This window comes from Chlorocebus sabaeus, chromosome 2, assembly GCF_047675955.1.
Source record: "Chlorocebus sabaeus isolate Y175 chromosome 2, mChlSab1.0.hap1, whole genome shotgun sequence".
In the NCBI taxonomy this organism is placed as follows: Eukaryota; Metazoa; Chordata; class Mammalia; order Primates; family Cercopithecidae; genus Chlorocebus; species Chlorocebus sabaeus.
Window position 1 is genome coordinate 98,394,423 of NC_132905.1, and position 18,294 is coordinate 98,412,716.

The following is an 18,294-nucleotide window of genomic DNA, read 5'->3' on the forward strand; positions in this document are numbered from 1 at the left end:
TACAAAGCAAAGCCCTTGCTGGAGTGCAGGGCCAGACAGGCTGGGGGCGGGGGCACCCAGGGGAGGCTTGGAGGGTGCTCAAGTCACCCTTCTGCTCCCTGCACCCAGCCAGGGTCTGTGCATCTGATTTAGCAAATCCAGGGTCCCTGTTCAATCTAAGTTTCAGACAACGAATAATTCTTTAGTCTGCATGTATCCTATGTAATACTTGAGACATACTTTGGCAAAAAGAAAAATGAGTTTATCTGAAGCGGGCTCGGGGTGTCACCGGCTCCTGCTCCCAGCATTTAGCTGGCTGAGTCCACAGCAGGGCAGTCACTGTCATTGGCTGTCCACAGCCCCTCCTCCCTACGCCAGGCAGTCAGAAGCCCCTTGCAGGTTGGAGTGAACCTGTCCCTCTGCTGAAGCTGGGGCCTTCTCCCATTCAGAAGTGAAGAGGTGCCCCCCAGGGGCTGTGCCAACCCAGGCAGAGGGCGTGCAGCGTGGGACCCGCTGTCAGGCCACTCCCAGATTCTAAGCACATTAGGGACTCATAGAAGACAGAAAAAGAATCTTCACATCAAAGGCCCTGCCAAACCCCGCCTGGCACGGGAGCCAAGTGGCCAGGCACCTGCTGGGCTGGGCAGGCCCTTCCCGCCCTCCCTCCAATGGAATTCCCCAGAGCCTGGCCCTGCTGCCCTGGCATGGTGCCTGGCAGCTCAGGAGCATCTTGCTGGGATGATAGTGCTTCCGGGACTTGGCAGCCAGGAGCACCTGGAGCTCCCAACAGCTCCCTCGAGGGCGGGTGGGCACCCGGTAATCAGTGGATTAGTTGCTGGGCAAAGAGTCCCTTGGGTCCTGGCTTTGATGGGGCAAAGAAAGAGGATGCCTCTGTGGTCTGGGAGTGCCGGGGAGGGGAGCGAGGCAGGATGCACCCCTGGGGCTCCCTCCCCAGCCGCCAGGAGAAGGCAGTTCCCCAACAGGCCCTGGTGGGGGGTGTACTGGCATCCTCTCCAAGGGTAGCCGGCTAAGGCTGGACAAGCATCCTGGGCGGCCATGGTGGGGCAACGCTACTGGATGACAGGTCACTCCCTTGAGGGAACTGGGCTCAACACACTCCCCAGCCAACTCTTGGGTGCCCCTCTGTGCTCTTCCCAGCCCTGCAGAACCCGCAAGCCTGGCACCTTCTCCAAGCTGCCTAGGCCACTGCCAGCTCCTGCGTCACAGAGAAGACAGAAGTCATAGGGCACAGTTGCCACCTTCCCAGAGCCCTCCCGCCCAGGCTCTGCCCAGCCCCGTCAGGCTGTCCTGGGCAGTGCTGACCACTGGGAGGGGCCCCTTCATGCTGCCCCCTTGACAGATGTGCAGATGGAGGCTCAGAGAGACACAGCCAGGTCTCGTGAGGGTGCTTAGGGGCCCCTGCCTATTTTTCTAACCACCGCACGGCTGCCTGCCGGGTGCCTGTTCCCAGAGTGGCCCCCACTGCGTCCTTGCCCCACAACACCTCTTGCCCTTTGATCACCATGGAGGCAAGTACACACACGTGTGCCTGAGTGTGCATGCACATGTGTGTTGAGCCATGGGCGGGACCCTCGGGAAGTGTGTGGCACCAAGTCGGGGGCCCAGCTGTGACGAGGGGTCCCTGCTAACATGGTGCCTGCTGCTGTCCTTGTGAGGACCCCACAAGCCGACAGCTATGATCACAGAACCACCAAGCTTTGGAAGCTGCAACACCTTCTGAGGTCTGCAGCAAACTCACTCAGAAGCCAAACCTATTTTGGAGGCCACATTTGGTGACCGTGACCGCAGGCCCCACTCCATCAGCTCAGGGAGCAGGACCCTGTGCCTAGACTTCTAGGGTCAGAACTCACTCCTCCTTTGGTCCAAGCTGGGAAGGCCCAGTCATTGGAGGCTTGGTCTCTTCCACCTGGAAGAAAGTTCTAGAATTCCTGGTGGGATGGGCAGAAAGACTTTGAGGGCAGGCGGAAGAATGGGACATCAAACTGCCTTCCCCAGGGTGGGCAGCCAGCTCCTCACTCATACCTGCCCTTGGGTTGCAAAGTCCTGCCATGCCCACCGACCATTCCTTTGGAGCACTGCACTTAACCTGTAGTGCCCTGGGAATGCCCACCCTGTGTTTCTGGGAGAAAGTGAGCTCTGTGTGCACAGCTCCTCTAACCCCACCTGCACCCCACACCCCCGCAGACCCCTCCAGAAGGGCGCCTCTCTACGGCACACACGCACTTTCAAAGCATGTCGGCTTCACCCGCTTCAAAGCTCACGTTCATGAAAGACATTGCAAAACTCAAACCAAACAGTAAACAAATTAAGACATCTCTAGGACCTAAAAGGATTTCAACACAATGTGAAAAATGTTGGCAAAACATGAAAGTGGGCTTTGTGAGTTTTGAGGAATTACTGAGCTGTGAAAATGAGGCTCAGGCCGGGTGGAGAGGAAGCCCATCTATGTGTGCGTGGTCCCAGCGCCTGCCCAGGGCCCTCCTGTGGCGTGAGCAGGACCTGGGCCATGGCAGTACCCCCAGCAACCAGGTCCCCATTCCTGGAGTTCTGGTCTGCTTGGGGGAGCTGCAGCTGTGCTTCTTTCTGTCCGCCGTGGTCCTGCTCCAGCCCCTGTTCTTCTCTGATGTTTCTTTCAGGCAGATGTCACCCACCCCTTGGGACTTCTCCCCAGGTTGCTAGCCCAGACCCTCCCCTTGGCTCAGGTGGTTCCATTTCTGCCCCTTCGCTGCTGGCCCCCTTCTGAGGATGCCCGTGTGTCTCCAGGACCACTGCTCCAGTCCTTGGTGTAGATCAGAGCTGCCCTTCACATGCAGCCTGAAAATGTAGACCGGCCGTCTTCCGGGCTGGCTGCCACCTCCACCGCCTCACCCGCGACAGAAGCCCTGAGTTTTTCAGTAACCACGTTCCACAAACATCTCCTGCCTGCCTTTCAGAACACACAAAGATCAACAAAGCTCAGAATCCAGTCCCGATGTCATGTCATGAAGAGCAGGTAGTCCATCAAAGGGATGGGCCCCATGAGTGAAGCGCTGAGACCCCACCATGGTGTGAGGCGTTCCAGGCACTCCCGTCACGCCCAAACCAGGCTGCAGGCTCCATCCCCACGGGGCAGGCACGGAGGAGGGGATTCACGTGGACGCAGGGACACCTGTGGACGCCCTGGCTCGGCCACTTACTGCTGCGTGTTTGTGGCCAGGTCCCTGAACCTGAGCCTCAGTTTCCACACCCGTCGTGGACTCGCCAACCAGCTGAGGATGTGCAGTCACAGACCACCTTCCAGAAATCTCCAAAAGGCTTTCCAAAACAGGAAGACGAGGAAGGCTGCCATCAGCAGGAATTCCAGGGCTTCCAGAATGAGGCTGTCAGGAGTGAAGGGAGCCATGCTCCACACGCAGGGCAGGGGCCAGGGCTGCCAGGTCTTGTTTATCTGGGAGCACCAGGCTGCATGCCTGCACCTGGTCTGGGCACCCGAAGGCAGAGCTGCTCCTGCTTAGGGTCTGTGGCGACTGTCCCCCTCAGTGGGTGCTGCTGGGGGCTCCTCTGATTCCTGGTGGGCGGCTTCTGGCCTCACCTCTTCACCCATGGTGTAGGGTGTGGGATGGAGATGCAGGGCCTCTGCCCTCCTTCCCCTCTTCCTGCTCCCCCAAGCAGCCTGGGTTGTACCTCCACTAATAAACACCAACATCCGTGCCCAGCGTTGGACCCGGACAGATTCCCCTGGGTTCGGCCATGGGGCGATTCTCTGAGTGACACATCGTCAGTTTCGTGTGGTCCTGACCTTATGGTAATGTTAGCCCCCAGAGCCAGGGGCCGGGCTATGGCACCACCCACCCAGGCAATTTCTGTCAAGACGACCGACTGCCGTGCCATCCCTGGGGCAGTCCCCCATGCCAGGCAGACATTCTCCTTTCGTGCTTAAAATCACAGCACGAGTTCACCTGCTTCCTACTTGGACCTGTGATCTGTGTATGCTGCTTTTCAACAAGTTTCTAGTTGTCCCCTCCTGGGTCTGGCCCTCCCCTCCTTCCCAGAGGAAGAAAACACACCAGCTCTGCAGGCGACAACGCTCTCAGCTCTCCCATCTTCCCATCCTAGGAGCCCTTGGATCCTGCTCCCTGGGGCTGTCAGTCCCGTCCCACCTCAGCGGCTGCTGCACAGGAAGATCGTCCTGGCCCGGCCCCGTGTCTCTGCCTTCCTCATCTCCTGCAGTCTGTGTTTCTGTCACTCTTTCAGCGCACCATCCCTGGACACACTTTGTGCTCCGTGGGCTCCACAGCCCCCAAAGCCCCTCTTATGCCCTGCTGACCCCAGACCATCTGGGCTGGCTTCTCTCTAGGACACGCACCAGTTCTCATTCCAGAACTTTCCTTATGGTCATCTTTGGGTGGAGCCACCACTTTAGTTCTGATTTCCTGCATCTGGTTGAGTACCCGGGCTTGTCAGTGCACCCCAGGGACACGGCCTCGTCCAGGGCTCCCACATGTCTCAGACGGCCAGACTGGGTCATATAACCCGCACTAGCCAATGAGCTGTGAGGACATGCGAGCACAGGCCCACCTAGGCTGGGTCATATGACCAGCACTAGCCAACGAGCTGTGAGGACACGCAGGCACAGGCCCACCTAGGCTGGGTCATATGACCAGCACTAGCCAATGAGCTGTGAGGACACGAGAACACAGGTCCAGCTAGGCTGAGTCATATGACCAGCATTAGCCAATGAGCTGTGAGGACACATGAGCACAGGTCCAGCTAGGCTGGGTCATGTGACTGGCCCTGGCCAATGGGTTGTGAGCACAGAATCAGGTCAGCCATCTTCCTGCTGCTTCCCACTGTGTGTGCTCCAAGGGGCAGCCGAGACAGGACCGGAAACCTTGTCTGACTTGATATGAGAACTAACCCAATGTGGCAGGAAGCGACGGACATGTGGGAGCTGTGCACGGCAGCGGCCAGCGGCCTTGTCCTGCGGGAGCAGTGCGTCCATCACTCGCCTTCAGAACACTGAGCCCTCCTATCCTGATATCCAGGGCTGCCGGTGGGAAATCCCAGGCTGCGCGGCTCCTGTGTGCTTCGAAGGTAACTTTCCTTTGCTCTCGCCCTCCTTGGTCTCAGCGCCCCTTCAGTCTGATGAGATTTGGGAGGTTTTCTTCAAGGCTTTCTCTGACAATTCCATCACTTTCTTCACGCTATTCTTTTTTTCTAGAACTTTGGTTAGCCAGATATAGACTCTCTGGGGTTGATTCTGTCTCTTTTCATTCTACATTCTAGAAGATCCTCTTAACTTTATATTTCAGTCATGTTAATGTCTTCTTTTAATGCCAGCAATTGCATTTTTAATGTCCAAGCTCTCGGTCTCATTAGTAGCGTTCTTTATTTCATAAGTGCACTATCTTCTTGAATACTTCTGAAAACAATTGTAACTTTTAAAAATTCCTTTCTGTTTCTAGAGCTAGCTCAGTTTCTTTCAGCCTATCTTTATTTTCTTTAGCCTGACTCCTGCAGTTTTCAGGATTTTTGTTAAACATCCAGAGACCCTTAGCTGGAGAGGATGGCATGGGTGACATGCGCAGCTGGCCAGGTACGCTCTGGGGCACTTAGGCACCTTGGTGAAGTATCATGAAGAAGACACTGTAAATTGGACTTGGTGTTATCACAGGAGCTTTAGGATTATGGTGTTGGTAGATCTAGGATGATAATCTCCAAAACGCACTCCCCAACCCACTGCAGGGATCCTTTCTCTTGTCACCTCACTTTGTGATTTAGAATGCAGGGCCCCCAGGACAGCAGCCTCTCTGTGGCTCAACAGCTGTTAGGAGACCTTGCCTAGGTGACGAGAAAGTCACTTGTGGTGCCTTTCCATCCGGGGTGCGCGACTCTGCTCTCAAGACCCCCTGGAGGCCCGCTCCCCCTTCCCCAGCTCATCTGTTAGATGCTTGGAAGTGACTGCCTATGCCTTCTTTCAGGATAAAGCCTCAAGTCCTGCAATTGTTCCTTGTGTGATAATGTGTCAAATCCCTTCGTGGTTCTGGCAAAGCTCCTCAAACATGCTCCAATGTGCTGGGGCTCTGCACGTGTGAGCCTGGAGCCAGCAGAGCGCACGTTCATGTTACGGCACCAGTGTGATCCCGATGACACGTGACTGGTGTGGAGCCCCGGGTATTTCCACGGGAACTGCTGTCGGCGGGATCACCTGTGCTCTGCAGCTGCGCCCAGGTCCACAAGCCACCCTTTCTTTGCTGCTCGATGTCACCATTTGCCTTTTTTTTTTTTTTTTTTTTGAGATGGAGTCTCACTCTATCGTCTAGGCTGGAGTGCAGTGGCGTGATCGCAGCTCACTGCAAGCTCCGCCTCCCAGGTTCACGCCATTCTCCTGCCTCAGCCTCCCGAGTAGCTGAGACTACAGTCACTCGCCACCGCGTCCAGCTGATTTTTGTGTATTTTTAGTAGAGACAGGGTTTCACCGTGTTAGCCAGGATGGTCTTGATCTCCTGACCACGTGATCCACCCTCCTTGGGCTCCCAAAGTGTTGGGATTACAGGCATGAGCCACTGCGCCCAGCCCACCATTTGCCTTTTTAGCCACTGTACCCGCATGTCGAGGCCTCCTTGGGAATCCCAATTTCCAGCCCATATCATGGTCTTGGCCCCAGCTTGCAGCTGCTTTCACATCTCAAACCTCACCAGCCTAGTCCAACTCCAGGTCAATGACTACTGGTCAGAGGGGCCATCCCTTCTGAGCCCTGTGGCCACACTAACCCATGACTGAAGGCTCCTGAACCCTTCTTCAGGTCAGCTGTCTGCATACCAGCATGTGGCCACCAGCCCAGGACACCCTTGTAGTTTCCCAGAGTCTTAGCAGCATGCGCGTCGTGGTGAGAGGACTGCGCAGGGACCAGTAAGACAAGGAACTTGTGCTCAGCTCTGTCCTGTGCCACATCAAACCAAGCGACAGGCCGCATTGCTTGGCTTGATCCCAGTTCTGCCACGGGCAGAGCCCTCCACTGCTCTGAGCCTCTGTGTCCTTGTGGGTAACAGAGACCAGTGGCAGCAAGCCCCTCTCAAGGTGCTGTGAGGGTGACGTGGGAGGATGCGGGCAGAGCTCTTGGCACAGGTGCTCTACAGAGTCGAGGCTCAGCCAGTGTGAGCTGCTGCCACCATCTACCTCCTGAGGCTGTTACCAAGGCCAGTGGTTGGAAGGAATCTGGCTCACCCCCAACCCTAGTGCACTGAGCCTCATTCTGCCCCCGTGCCAGGAGGCTCATCCTGCCTCTTCCTGGATCGCAGGCACGCTCACCTGTTCCATCCACAGCACTAGCGAGCTCGAGGTGTGTTCCTTCTGGCACTGCTGCTCCTCACCTGGGTACCTGCAGCTCATCTGGGCGGCCATAGCAGCCTCCCAATGGCTCACTCCCTCCCAGCCACCAACCAGTCATTATTGTATAGCCCTATCAACCCCACAAGGGCAGGCTTCATGTTTCACTTGCAGCCTGTGGCTCTGGATGGTGACCCTGCTGCCTACTCCCAGCCCCGCTGCCCTGCAGGTGCTCTCCCACTTTCCCAGTCGTCACTTCCTCCTGGTGAGGCCTGGGAAAGTGGGGGGTGTGCTCGCTGATGTCTGCTTTCCTCATGCCTTGAACATCCACATAAAACTGCCCTTCCCCACTGGACCATGAGCGCCCGAAGGGTGGGGCTGTGGCCACCTGGATGACGCTGTGCTGCAGCCTGCCGGTGGGCTGAGCACAGGGCAGCCCCAGTGCAATTCTCTGCGCGCATTAACACGTGTGAGTGGGTGGTCCCTGTGAGCCGCGGCTCCTGGTCCGGCTCCTGCGGGCTTCTCAAGGTGGTCACACTCGCGGTTTCCTAAGCTGCTCTCACTCCTGCTGGGTGGAGGGGCTTCAGGAACCTGTGATCGCTGAACTCCATTTTCCTCCCTTCTGTTTGGAAGCTCATTCCCATGTGCTACCTGCAGGCTTGCCCTAATGAGATGTATGTATGGAATGATATGTATGGAATGTATGGAATGTTCCAGAATGCCTTCAATCATTTTAGCCGTACAGCCCCACCCACCACATGCACAGCCTCTTGTCTAATGCAGGGGTAGCTTGGCAAGGCCTGACTGCTGTCGCTGTTTTTCCAGACTCCCTGATGGGGGGCGAGGGGTCTGGGCATCAGCGTCCGCTATGGCTCTGCCCCTATACCAGCCTCACTGGGACGTGGCATGGGGGCAGCTCATGTGGCAAGAGTGACCTGGGTTAGTCTCACTGCCTTGGGTGCAGAAGGCCCTGAGAACATTTCTACAGTGGAATGAGTCGCCAGGTCAGGGGGCACAGAAGATTCCGGAAGGACACGAGGGAGGTGACGTCTTATGAGAGGCACGCTTCTAGCAAACAGTGGGAGTGCTGTTACCGGCACTGCAAAGCCCCCGAGCTGCCCCCTCCGGGGAACCGCAGCTCACATAGAGGCTGACCCCGAGGTGGGAGATGCGCCCCCGCCTGTCCCATACTCCGCAACTCTGCTCCAGTCACAGTCCTCGGCACACTTGCTGGGAGCAGGCAGCACGCTCTCCCCGCCCCTGGAGGTGGAACCAGCCGAGGGACACTTGAGGCTTGGAGGGGAACGCCACATGCTGCCCCGACCCGGCCCCCACACTGGCCTGGGTCAGAGCCAAGCTGCCCAGCTGCTCCCGGGCCAGGGCCCTGACACCCGTACAGACTCGGATTAGACTGCGGGAGCTTCCGAGGGGATGAAGGGCCTGTTCTGAGCCTGGGGACTGCTTTATGGAGAACACCACACCAGGGTGGGGCAGAGCCAGGGTGCACCTCCTGCCTCATTTCCGGGTGCCTAGACTGTCCCTGGGCACACAGAGGCTGCCAGGCAAGAAGGGCTCAGACACCAGGCAAAGAGCCTGTGCCGTCCAGAGGGGCAGGCCCTGCCTGGGTTTTGGGGTCACGGGTGCAGAACAGCACTAGGTTTGGCTCTCGGTGGACCCCCAGTGCACATCACCTGTCCTGCAGGTGCACATGGCAGACGCAGTGGCCAGTGATGGAGAGGCGGGGCTCATGCCGGGGGCCTTACCGGGAAGGACTGGAAGAGCTGGAAGGAGCCCAGGAGCCGGATGTAGAGGTGCGAGTGCACCTTTGTGGAGGTGCCGTTGAAGGTGTTGGCCACCACCAGGAACGAGTAGGGCCCCACACTGAAGAACTCCCAGTCATAGGCGCCAGAGGTGGCAATGGTCTGGTTGGCCTCGAAGAGCCGGGTTGCCGGGTTCCACTTGTAGATGACGCTGTCGATGTTGTGGTTGTCGCCTGGAACCAAAGGACTGTGCTGGGGGCAGGGAGGCAGATTCCACAGCCCCATGGCAGCCCTGACATAGCCAGAGCCCAGTCCAAGTCCCTGCCCTGAGGACCACAGACCCATGAGGGCAAGGCCAGCTGTTGGGGACATCCCTTCTTACTTTGAGCCTCTCACCCTCAGCCCCTTTCTGACTCCACCTCTGGGCCTTCACAGGTGCCATTCCCATGTGGAAATGCTTGGTGGCCCCCATCGCCCTCGGGACAGGTGTACATCCCCAGGACCTTCCCGTGTCCTGGAGGTGGGGCCCACTGTGTCCTGGCCCCACTGCCCATGGCTCCCCAGCATCCCCACAGGCCAGGCCTTCCCACGCACTGCCACCTCTGCCTGGAGGCTCCTCCCTCTCCACTGTGGAGCTCCCCCATTGGGTGGGTTGTGGGCTCAGGGGAGTGCAGAGCTGTGGAGCCTGGGCAGGGTTGGGTCTGGGGGTCCTGCAGGTGGGGAGATGTCCTCAGACCCGGGCTGGCTCCTGGAGCTACAGGATGGCAGGTACTTGTGGCCACTCAGGGCATTGTCCTGGCCTGGAAAGCAGGTGTCCCAGTGCCTCCCAGGCCGGTGCTCCTCACTGTCTCTGCTGTCACAAGGGGGAACAGCTGCCTGTCCTCAGGAAACAAGGCCATGGAGGCCATCCAGATCCCATATCCTCGGCAGCTGTCCTCCATTGCACACCTGGCCAGGCCAGCTACCAGGCCAGCATTGCTGCCATGGGCCTGGGCCCATACCCAACATCTGCCCTCCCTGTGCTGGTCAGACCTTTCCTGCAGGGAGATTGCTTAGTCAGTCAGTCATTGAGGTAGTCAGTCAGTCAGTTGTCAGTCAGTCAGTTATTACAGTTGGCCAGTCATATAGTCATCAGTTAGTCAGTCACTGAGATAGGTAGTCAAGTAGTCAGTCGGGTAGTCAGTTAGTCACCAGCCAGCCAGCCAATTAGTCAGTGAGGTAGTCAGTCAGCCAGTCAGTTAATTTGTCAGTCAGATGGGTAGTTGGTCAGTCAGTCAAGTAGTCAGTCAGTCAGTCAGCCAGCCAGCCAATTAGTCAGTGAGGTATTCAGCCAGTCAGTCAGTCAGTCAGTCAGGTAGTTAGTCAGTGAGGTGGTCGGTCAGTTGTATCAGTCAGTCAGGTAGTTGGTCAGTCAGTTAGGTAGTTAATAAGTCAGGTAGTCAGGTAGTCAGTCAGGTAGTTAGTAAGGTAATCAGTCAGCCAGGCAGTTAGTTCGGTAGTCAGTCAGTCAGGTAGGCAGTCAGTCATCAGTCAGTCAGTCAGTGAGGTAGTCAGTTAAGTCAGTGAGATGGTCAGTCAGTAAGTCAGTCAGTTAGGTAGTCAGTCATCAGGTAGTTGATCAGTCAGGTAGTCAGTCATCAGTGAGTGAGGTAGTCAGTTGTCAGGTAGTCATTAGTCAGTCAGTCAGATAGTCAGGTAGTCAGTCAGTCAGTCAGCCAGTCAGTGAAGTAGTTAGTCAGTGAGGTAGTCAGTCAGTTTGTTAGTCAGTCAAGTAATTAGGTAGTCAGCCAGTCAGTTCAGTGGTTAGTCAGGCAGTTGGTCAGTCATCAGTCAGGTTGTTAATCAGGTAGTTGGTCAGTCAGTCCATCAGTCAGTCAATTAGTCAGTGAGGTAGTCAGTCAGTTCGGTAGTTAGGTAGTCAGCCAGTCGTCAGTCAGGTAGTTAATCAGTCAGGTAGTTAATTATCAGTCAGGTAGTCAGTCAGTCTGTTGTCAGGTAGTCAGTCAGTCATCAGTCAGTCAGGTAGTTAGGCAGTCAGTCAGTAAGTAAGGTAGTCAGGTAGTTAGTCAGGTAGTTGGTCAGTCAATTAGGTAGTTAGTGAGGTAGTCAGTCAGCTAGTCAAGTAGTTAGGTAGTCAGTCAGACAGTCAGGTAGTTAGGCAGGTAGTCACTGTCAGTCAGTCAGTCAGTCAGTCAGTGAGGTAGTCCATCAGTCAGCCAGCCAGCCAGCCAGTCAGGTAGTCAACTAATCATTCAGTCAGTCAGACAGGTAGTTAGTCAGTCAGATAGTAAGTCAGTTAATGAGTCAGCCAGTCAGGGAGTTAGGTAATCAGTTAGTCGGAGAGTCAAGTAATTAGTCAGGTAGTCAGTCAGTCAGTCAGTGAGGTAGTCACTCAATGCGTCAGTTAGCCAATCAGGTAGTTAGGTAATCTGTCAGTCATACAGTCAGGTAGTTAGGCAGTCAATCAGTCAGACAAGTAGTCAGTAAGGTAATTAGTCAGTGATGTAGTCAGGTAGTCAGTCAATCAGTCAGTCAGGTAGTTAGCCAGTTAGTCATGTAATTAGTCAGTCATGTAGTCAGTCATCAGTTAGGTAGTTAGTCATCAGTTAGTCAGTTAGGTAATTAGTCAGTCAGTCAGCTAGTCAGTCAGTCAGGTATGTTAGGTAATCAGTCAGTGAGACAGTCAGTCAGTCAGTAAGGTAGTCAGGTAATTAGTAGTCAGAGAGTCAGGTAGTCATTCAGATAGTCAATCAGTCAGTGAGGTAGTCAGCCAGTAGTCAGTCAGTCAGCCAGTCTGGGAGTTAGATAGTCAGATAGTCATTCAGGTAGTCAGTCAGTCAGTCAGTCACTCTTTGAGGCACGCAGTCAGTCAGTCAGTCAGTGAGACAGTCAGTCAGTCAGTTAGTCAGCCAGTCAGATAGTTAGTCATTCAGGTGGTCAGTCAGTCAGTCAGGTAGTTAGTCAGATAATCAGTCAGTCAGGCAGTTAGCCCGTCAGCTAGTTAGTCATTCAGGTTGTCAGTCAGTCAGCCAATCAGGTATCAGTCAGGTAGTCAGTCAGTCAGAGAGTCAGGTAGTCAGTCAGTAAGGTAGTCAGTCAGTCAGTCTGTGATATAGTCGGTCATTCAGGTAGTCAGTCAGTCAGGTAGTTAGTCATGTAGTTAGTCAAGTAGTCAAGCAGTCAGGTAATTAGTCAATCAGTCATCAGTTAGGTAATTAGGTAGTCAGGCAGTCAGTCAGTGAGTCAGGTAGTTAGTCAGCTAGTCAGTCAGGTAGTCAGTCAGTCAATCAGTTAGTTGTTTTCAGACAAGGAGGGAGGATGGCAGGCATTCTGTGCTGGGAGTCAGTCTGGCAGTCCATGTTTCTGGGGTGGCGCTGCTGTGGGCAGGTGCCCCAGGGATGACCAGTAGATATCTGTCCCTCAGACAGTGAGGAATGGTCCAGAATGCATGTTCACCCTGTGCTGTGTGCGGCTTATTGATTTTTAATAAGATACATATTCACCCTGCATGCAAATCTTGCTCTGCCCCTGGAATGGTTGCCTCTGGGTGTAAAGGCCACACCTGCCCTACCTTCCCGGTGGTTGGCCACCGCCAGGAAGTGCTCCCCATCCACCTCGAAGGCTTCCCAGTCTCGGGCGCTGTGTGTGGCAATGCTCTGATATGGGGTAAACTTCAGCTTTCTGTGGCTCCATTTGTAAATGACAGAGAACTCCTGACCCTTTTCATCTGGTTCAAAATTAGCCACTGCCAGGAAGATCTGAAAGAGAGTAAACCAGGACCACGTGGTTCTGCTTGGGTCGGTGCCAGGGGCCTGGTGCTGAAGGCTTCTGAACATCAGCATCTCTCTCCAGATCCATGGCTGCTACGTGGTGCAGGGACAGAGGACCGAGGCCCCCGCATTACAGGTCATCATGGTGGGATGGGCGCAGAGCTGGTCATTACATTCATCAAGACCCTTGAAAATGTCCATATTCTTTACCCAATATTTCCACTTCTATTGCTATCTGAAGGCAAAAAACACAAAAGCCAAAATTCCCAAATTCAGGAAAAGCTTCATGCACAAAAATGTTCTTCATAACCCAGATGACCAGGAAAAACTCATCACAACCTGCTCTCCCGTGTTACAGGTGTGATCGCCACGCAAAGCTGTGTCAGGGCAATGTGTGTAAAACATGAACATGGCGCAGTGTCCCCAGGGCTCAGAGTGCAGCTGCATGAACATACAGAATGAAGGGCAAGGTGCATGGTTCATGGACAATGTGCTTGGAGGCGAGGACACCACGTGAACCTACATACTCGCTTGGATGATGGAATGAAATATTTTCCCCTTTGCTTTTCGGAATTTTCCAATTTTTCTTTGATGCAAAGTTTTTTTTTTATAATAAAAAATTAAAACCTTATGATGTCATCAATAAAAAAAAAATAGTTATTCACCCGCCATACTGGATGCAAACGCAGCCTGCATGAGGGTGACTATAAGCTACAAGAGAGCAGTTTCTATCTACTGTGCTCACTGCTTTAGCCGTGTGTCCAGACAGGGCCTGGTAAGGTGTGCTTGGCACATTGTAGTCCAGTGAGTGACTATTTGGGGGCAGTCAGGAGGTGCCGTCTCCAGGACATGGCTGCGTGGAGTCCAGGGAATGGACGGAGCTGGGAAGAGGAAATCCCGTCCTTCCCATTGTGATGTCAACCATCTCCCAGACACACCACCTCGATCCTCTGCCCAGAGCAGCCCTGACAGGAAGGTGGCTGCCAGCCTGCAAGGTCCCACCCGTGGCTCCCCTGAGCCTGGCCTCAGCCTTGCGTGTGGACATCGCGTGTCCTCAACATTTGAGGAAAGGAAGGATCAGGAATGTCCATCTTCTAATGTCTTTCTGAAATGATTTGTGGGTTCTTGACCAGCTCATGTAAACACTCTCAACAGGTTTTAAATGTAGTGATAAGGGGTGTATGTAGAACCAGATGGCATCTGGGAAATGGTCTGGTCTTCCATTTTAAGGGAGCTGAACAGACTGTCTCAAAGTCACATCCTGGATTTAGGGTGGTGGGCTAACGTGTGTGACTCTGTGAGCCTTTTACCACCTGAACGAGGTGTTGACACCATGAGAAACTCCTTTACCTGCAGAATCAGTGTAGGGGCCCCGCCCGTGACTCGGGGCTTTCCAAGTGAAAGGGGATGGAGAAAGTCACCGAACACAGACTTGCCTTTTTCCCGATGGTGAAATGCCTCCAGGCTTGTGCTTGGTGCGTGGGGATGTTCTGATAGGAGACGAACTTCCCTTCCGTCCACTTGTAGACCGCGGATGTGGCTTTGCGATTGGCTGTGGCCACGAAAAGCCCCACCTGGGGGATGCGGAACACCTCGATGCCCAGGGTCTCTGAGTTGGTGAACAAGTTCTGATGCTCCTCCACGTAGTCCAGTCTTTCTTTGGCTTGTGATAGAAACATTGTGACTCGGTTAAGATTTCTGAGAACGGAAAGCGAGAGTAATCCTCGCGGGAGCACGATCCCCAAGCCCCAAGCCACAAGCCACGACTCCTGCACCTCGGCCTCGGGCATCAGTTTCCACATTTCACTCTCACAGGAAAGGCCTGTCAAAGGGAGGCCATTCACTGCTGCCAGGGGCTTGTGATCCATGCAGCCCCCAACGATACCGACAGGATGACGTTTACACATTGTGGCCTTGTTAAAAGGCTCACTGCTTCTCTGGCAAGTTGTGCCCTTGATAATGTGAAAGAGAGTTAGCAGCTCACACATGCGCCAGGTGGAACCCATGCCCGTTTCTCATGGGTAACCCATCTGGAGCATCTTTCGCCACCTCCACTCACCTCCCCAGCAGCGGGAACAGACTGCTGAGAAGGCTCGCTGTAAAAATAACCTTTCAGGCTCTTCATCTCCTTGGATTTCATCTCTGATCTAGCGGACAGGGAGGGTGTGGGCAGAGGCGGCGGCCGGGCCTCCCTACCAGGGAGGCTGCAGGGAGGCAGGCGTCGTCTTCCCATAGATCGGGAAGGGGTACCAAGTGATGCCCAGCCCTCTCAGCCCGTGTGCCGTGCCCTGGAGGTTCACATTTCCAAATGAGATGCACGGGCTCGAGGCTCCTGGTGGGGCGGTTTCCTGTCCTGAGTGGTGCCTGCCCTGAGGAGGGCCCGTGGCTGAGAGTCCTGCGGCTCTAGGGAGGGCAGTGTCCTGGCTTGCTGGCCATCCTGGCCGCCCCTTGCTTTGGGGGTCAGTACTGACGCTGCCTGTCACTCTCAGAAGTGCCCCAGCCTGACGGCCAAGCCTGAGGTCATTCAGAGGTGGCTGAGGTGCCCCCTTTCCTAGCCTCCACTCCCAGTCATGCTGTGCCAGAGTGGCCCTGCATGCCAACGCCCTGGGTGCGGGGCTGCCTCACCTGCTAACACGGAGACCCACTCATTGCCAACACACAGGTACAGCCCCTTCCGGCTAGCATCAAACCAGAACTGGGCGTCTTCCATCTCGGTACACGGTGGCCGGGGTCCCAGCGTCACTCGAATGTTGGTTTCTGAGGGGAAGACCAGGAAGATGAGTATCTAGCAAGCCAGTGCCCCCTAGGAAGACAACGCAGGAGGAGGCCCCAAACCAGGCTGCCCTGCCTCAGCCTCTGCAGGCGGGCCTGGAAGGGTCCCTGCAGGCACCTTGGCACAAGCCTGCCACATCGCAGGTGGGGAAGTGAGAACCTGGCCTACTGGTGATGAAGGACATTGTGATGCCCCCTATATGGTCAGCCCACCCTCTGTCCACTCTGGAAGGCATGGCTTTCCATCCCATTGAGACGGAAAAGCCCTGCTCCTCTGAGAGTCCTCAGCGATTGCACATGGTGCGGCCTCCTCTCGGGAGGGAGTCCCTGTTGACACTGGTGTATCTTAACTACGGCTTGGCTTGGATCTGTGACAGTTTGATCCCATCACTTCCAGTAGTCACACCCCACTGTGGGTCCTAATTCTGCCACCTCTTGACTCTACGTGGGACATCTGTGCACCTGCCAGCTGGTGCTGGCCAGCGGTGTGACCGTGCAGCCCGGATGTGTTGGAGGTGGGGGCTCCCCTACCTGGTAACCACTAACCCTGAGGCTCGGGGGCTCGGCTGTTCTCCACCTCGCTGTCCCTCGGGGGGCCGCTGAGCAGTGGGGATGTGGCAGGGAGGGGCATTTCAGATTCTCCATGGCGGGAGTGTGGTTTAAATAAATACAGTCACCCTTGTAACTTCACACAAGAGAAAGCCAAGTGGGGAGGCCCTCTGGGTCAGGGGGATTGTGGAAGACGTGAGTGTAGGGCCAGAGTGGGCCCGACTGGGGCGTGCTGGTCTAGATACTGGTGGGACAGAGGTGGGGTAGGGAGAAATGGCCCAAACGCTGTCCTTGGGGGGTAAAAGGGGATGAGGGATGTCAGATAGCTCTGGACAAAGACTTTCTAAAGTAAGTTAGGCCTGCTGTCTGCCTGGGGTCCCCAGGAAGGGGCTGGATGGCTGTCATGGGAGTGCTTGGAGGGGAGGGCAGGATGACACTGGACTGTCTGATGGTGCCGCCTACCTTCCTGGGGGTGGGCCCCAAGCATCTCCCTGGCCATTGTGACCGCTGCCCCCCGTGGCAGTGATGAGAGGGGCAAGCACATGGAGGGGGGGTGCTAGGAGCTGAGCCCTGAGTTCCTGCCTGGTGTGAGACCAGGGCTCTCGCGTCTGCCTTTGGTGCGGGGGCCGGCAGCCCCCCTACTAACCGTAGGGATATTTTAGCACCTCGTTATCTTCTGGCTTCCCCGTGAGAGCCTGCAGGACCCGTGGGATGGACAGCACCGCCAGCGGGGCATTCCTGCTGGGACACAGCCTTGGGGTGGCGTCTGAGCCGGGTAGCAGGACCAGCTGCCTCACCAGGCCCTGCGGAGAGAGGGACAGCTCCTTCAGGCCCACGCTGCTGGGGAGGGACCCACTGAGGAGGGGACCACTGGGCTTGGCCCATCCAGACCCCAGAGGAGGGTGGGGTGGATGGAATCTAACCTTTTGCAGAGGTAAGTGGGAAGAGTTTACATGATGGTTACTGAGGAGGCCATGGGAGCAATGGTGAAGAATTGCCCCCTTTCCGAGGAAACTGAACCACAGAAGGGTTTTTTGTGTGAACGTGGAGTGACTGGCTATTCTGCTCATCCAACAGCCCATCCACCCATCTGTTCATTCATGTATTCATCCATCCATCTGTCCATCCATCCATCCATCCACCCATTCACCCACCACTCATCCGTCCATTCCTCCATCCACCCATCCATTCATCCATCCATTTATCCATCCATCCATCCAACCCATTCATCCATCACTCATTCATTCATCCCTCCGTTCACCCATCCATTTATCTTTCAATCTGTTCATCTCTCCACCCATTCATCCACCCATCCATCCATTTATCCATCCATCCATCCAACCCATTCATCCATCACTCATTCATTCATCCCTCCATTCACCCATTCATTCATCTTTCTCTCCATCTGTTCATCTCTCCACCCATCCATCCATCCATCCATCCATCCATCCATTGTCCATCCCTCCATCTGTCCATCCACTCATCCATCTGTCCAAACATGCATCAATAAATATTCAGAGCATCTGCTATGTGCCAGGCATGGCTCTAGCCACTGGACTCAGCAGGGAACAAAGACCTCTAGCCTCATGGAGTGAGGTCCCCGCTCACACATGAGTGGAGACACAGGCACTGAGCAGACACACAGCTGGCCTGAGAGCAGTCAGCACTACTGAGGAAAGACAGCTCCAGGGAACGGGCTGCAGGGCAGAGTGTGGGCATTGGCTCAGTGTGGTGGGGGCAGCCTGAAGAGGACCGTTGGGCAGGGACCCAAGACCATGAGGGAGGAGGGTGCCAGGAGGAAACAGCGGTGCGAAGGCGCTGTGGCAGAGACTCCACACGCGCCGTGCCTTCTTTCCCCAGTTAGCACATTCAAGGATCTGTTTCACTAGAGCAGTAGGACAGCAGGCCTGGGGCAGTCCTATCCTGCGGCATGGGTGTTGGGAGGGCAGCCCCTCCATACTCACCGTGAACAGGCCTTTGGCTCTCCTCCGGCTGCCGACGAAGAATCGGGCTCCTTTCACCGACAGGGTGGCTGGGAAGGGCACATCGGCCATTCTGAAAATATCAGAGGACAGCGTTAGGGCCACAGGAGAGTGGTCGCACCAGTTTACTCACAGAAGGAGCAGGAACAAGCC

The 18,294-nt window shown here is 55.5% G+C and overlaps 1 protein-coding gene and 1 long non-coding RNA gene across 2 annotated transcripts in view; one reads left to right on the plus strand and one right to left on the minus strand.

Annotated features, from left to right (window-relative positions):
* The window catches only part of TSPEAR (thrombospondin type laminin G domain and EAR repeats), a 209,626-nt gene that overhangs the window by 14,596 nt on the left and 176,736 nt on the right, over positions 1 to 18,294 (minus strand). The window contains exons 4-9 of the mRNA XM_037985430.2: positions 18,124 to 18,214; positions 16,806 to 16,962; positions 15,464 to 15,595; positions 14,275 to 14,501; positions 12,640 to 12,826; positions 9,072 to 9,301 (exon numbers count right to left, since the gene is read on the minus strand). Coding sequence (XP_037841358.2) covers positions 9,072 to 9,301; positions 12,640 to 12,826; positions 14,275 to 14,501; positions 15,464 to 15,595; positions 16,806 to 16,962; positions 18,124 to 18,214 — 1,024 coding nt within the window. The remainder of the gene's footprint in view (positions 1 to 9,071; positions 9,302 to 12,639; positions 12,827 to 14,274; positions 14,502 to 15,463; positions 15,596 to 16,805; positions 16,963 to 18,123; positions 18,215 to 18,294) is intronic.
* On the plus strand, positions 2,198 to 13,465 carry LOC140710099 (uncharacterized). The gene is made up of 2 exons (XR_012090991.1): positions 2,198 to 5,073; positions 13,197 to 13,465. It is a non-coding gene; the product is annotated as an uncharacterized lncRNA (long non-coding RNA).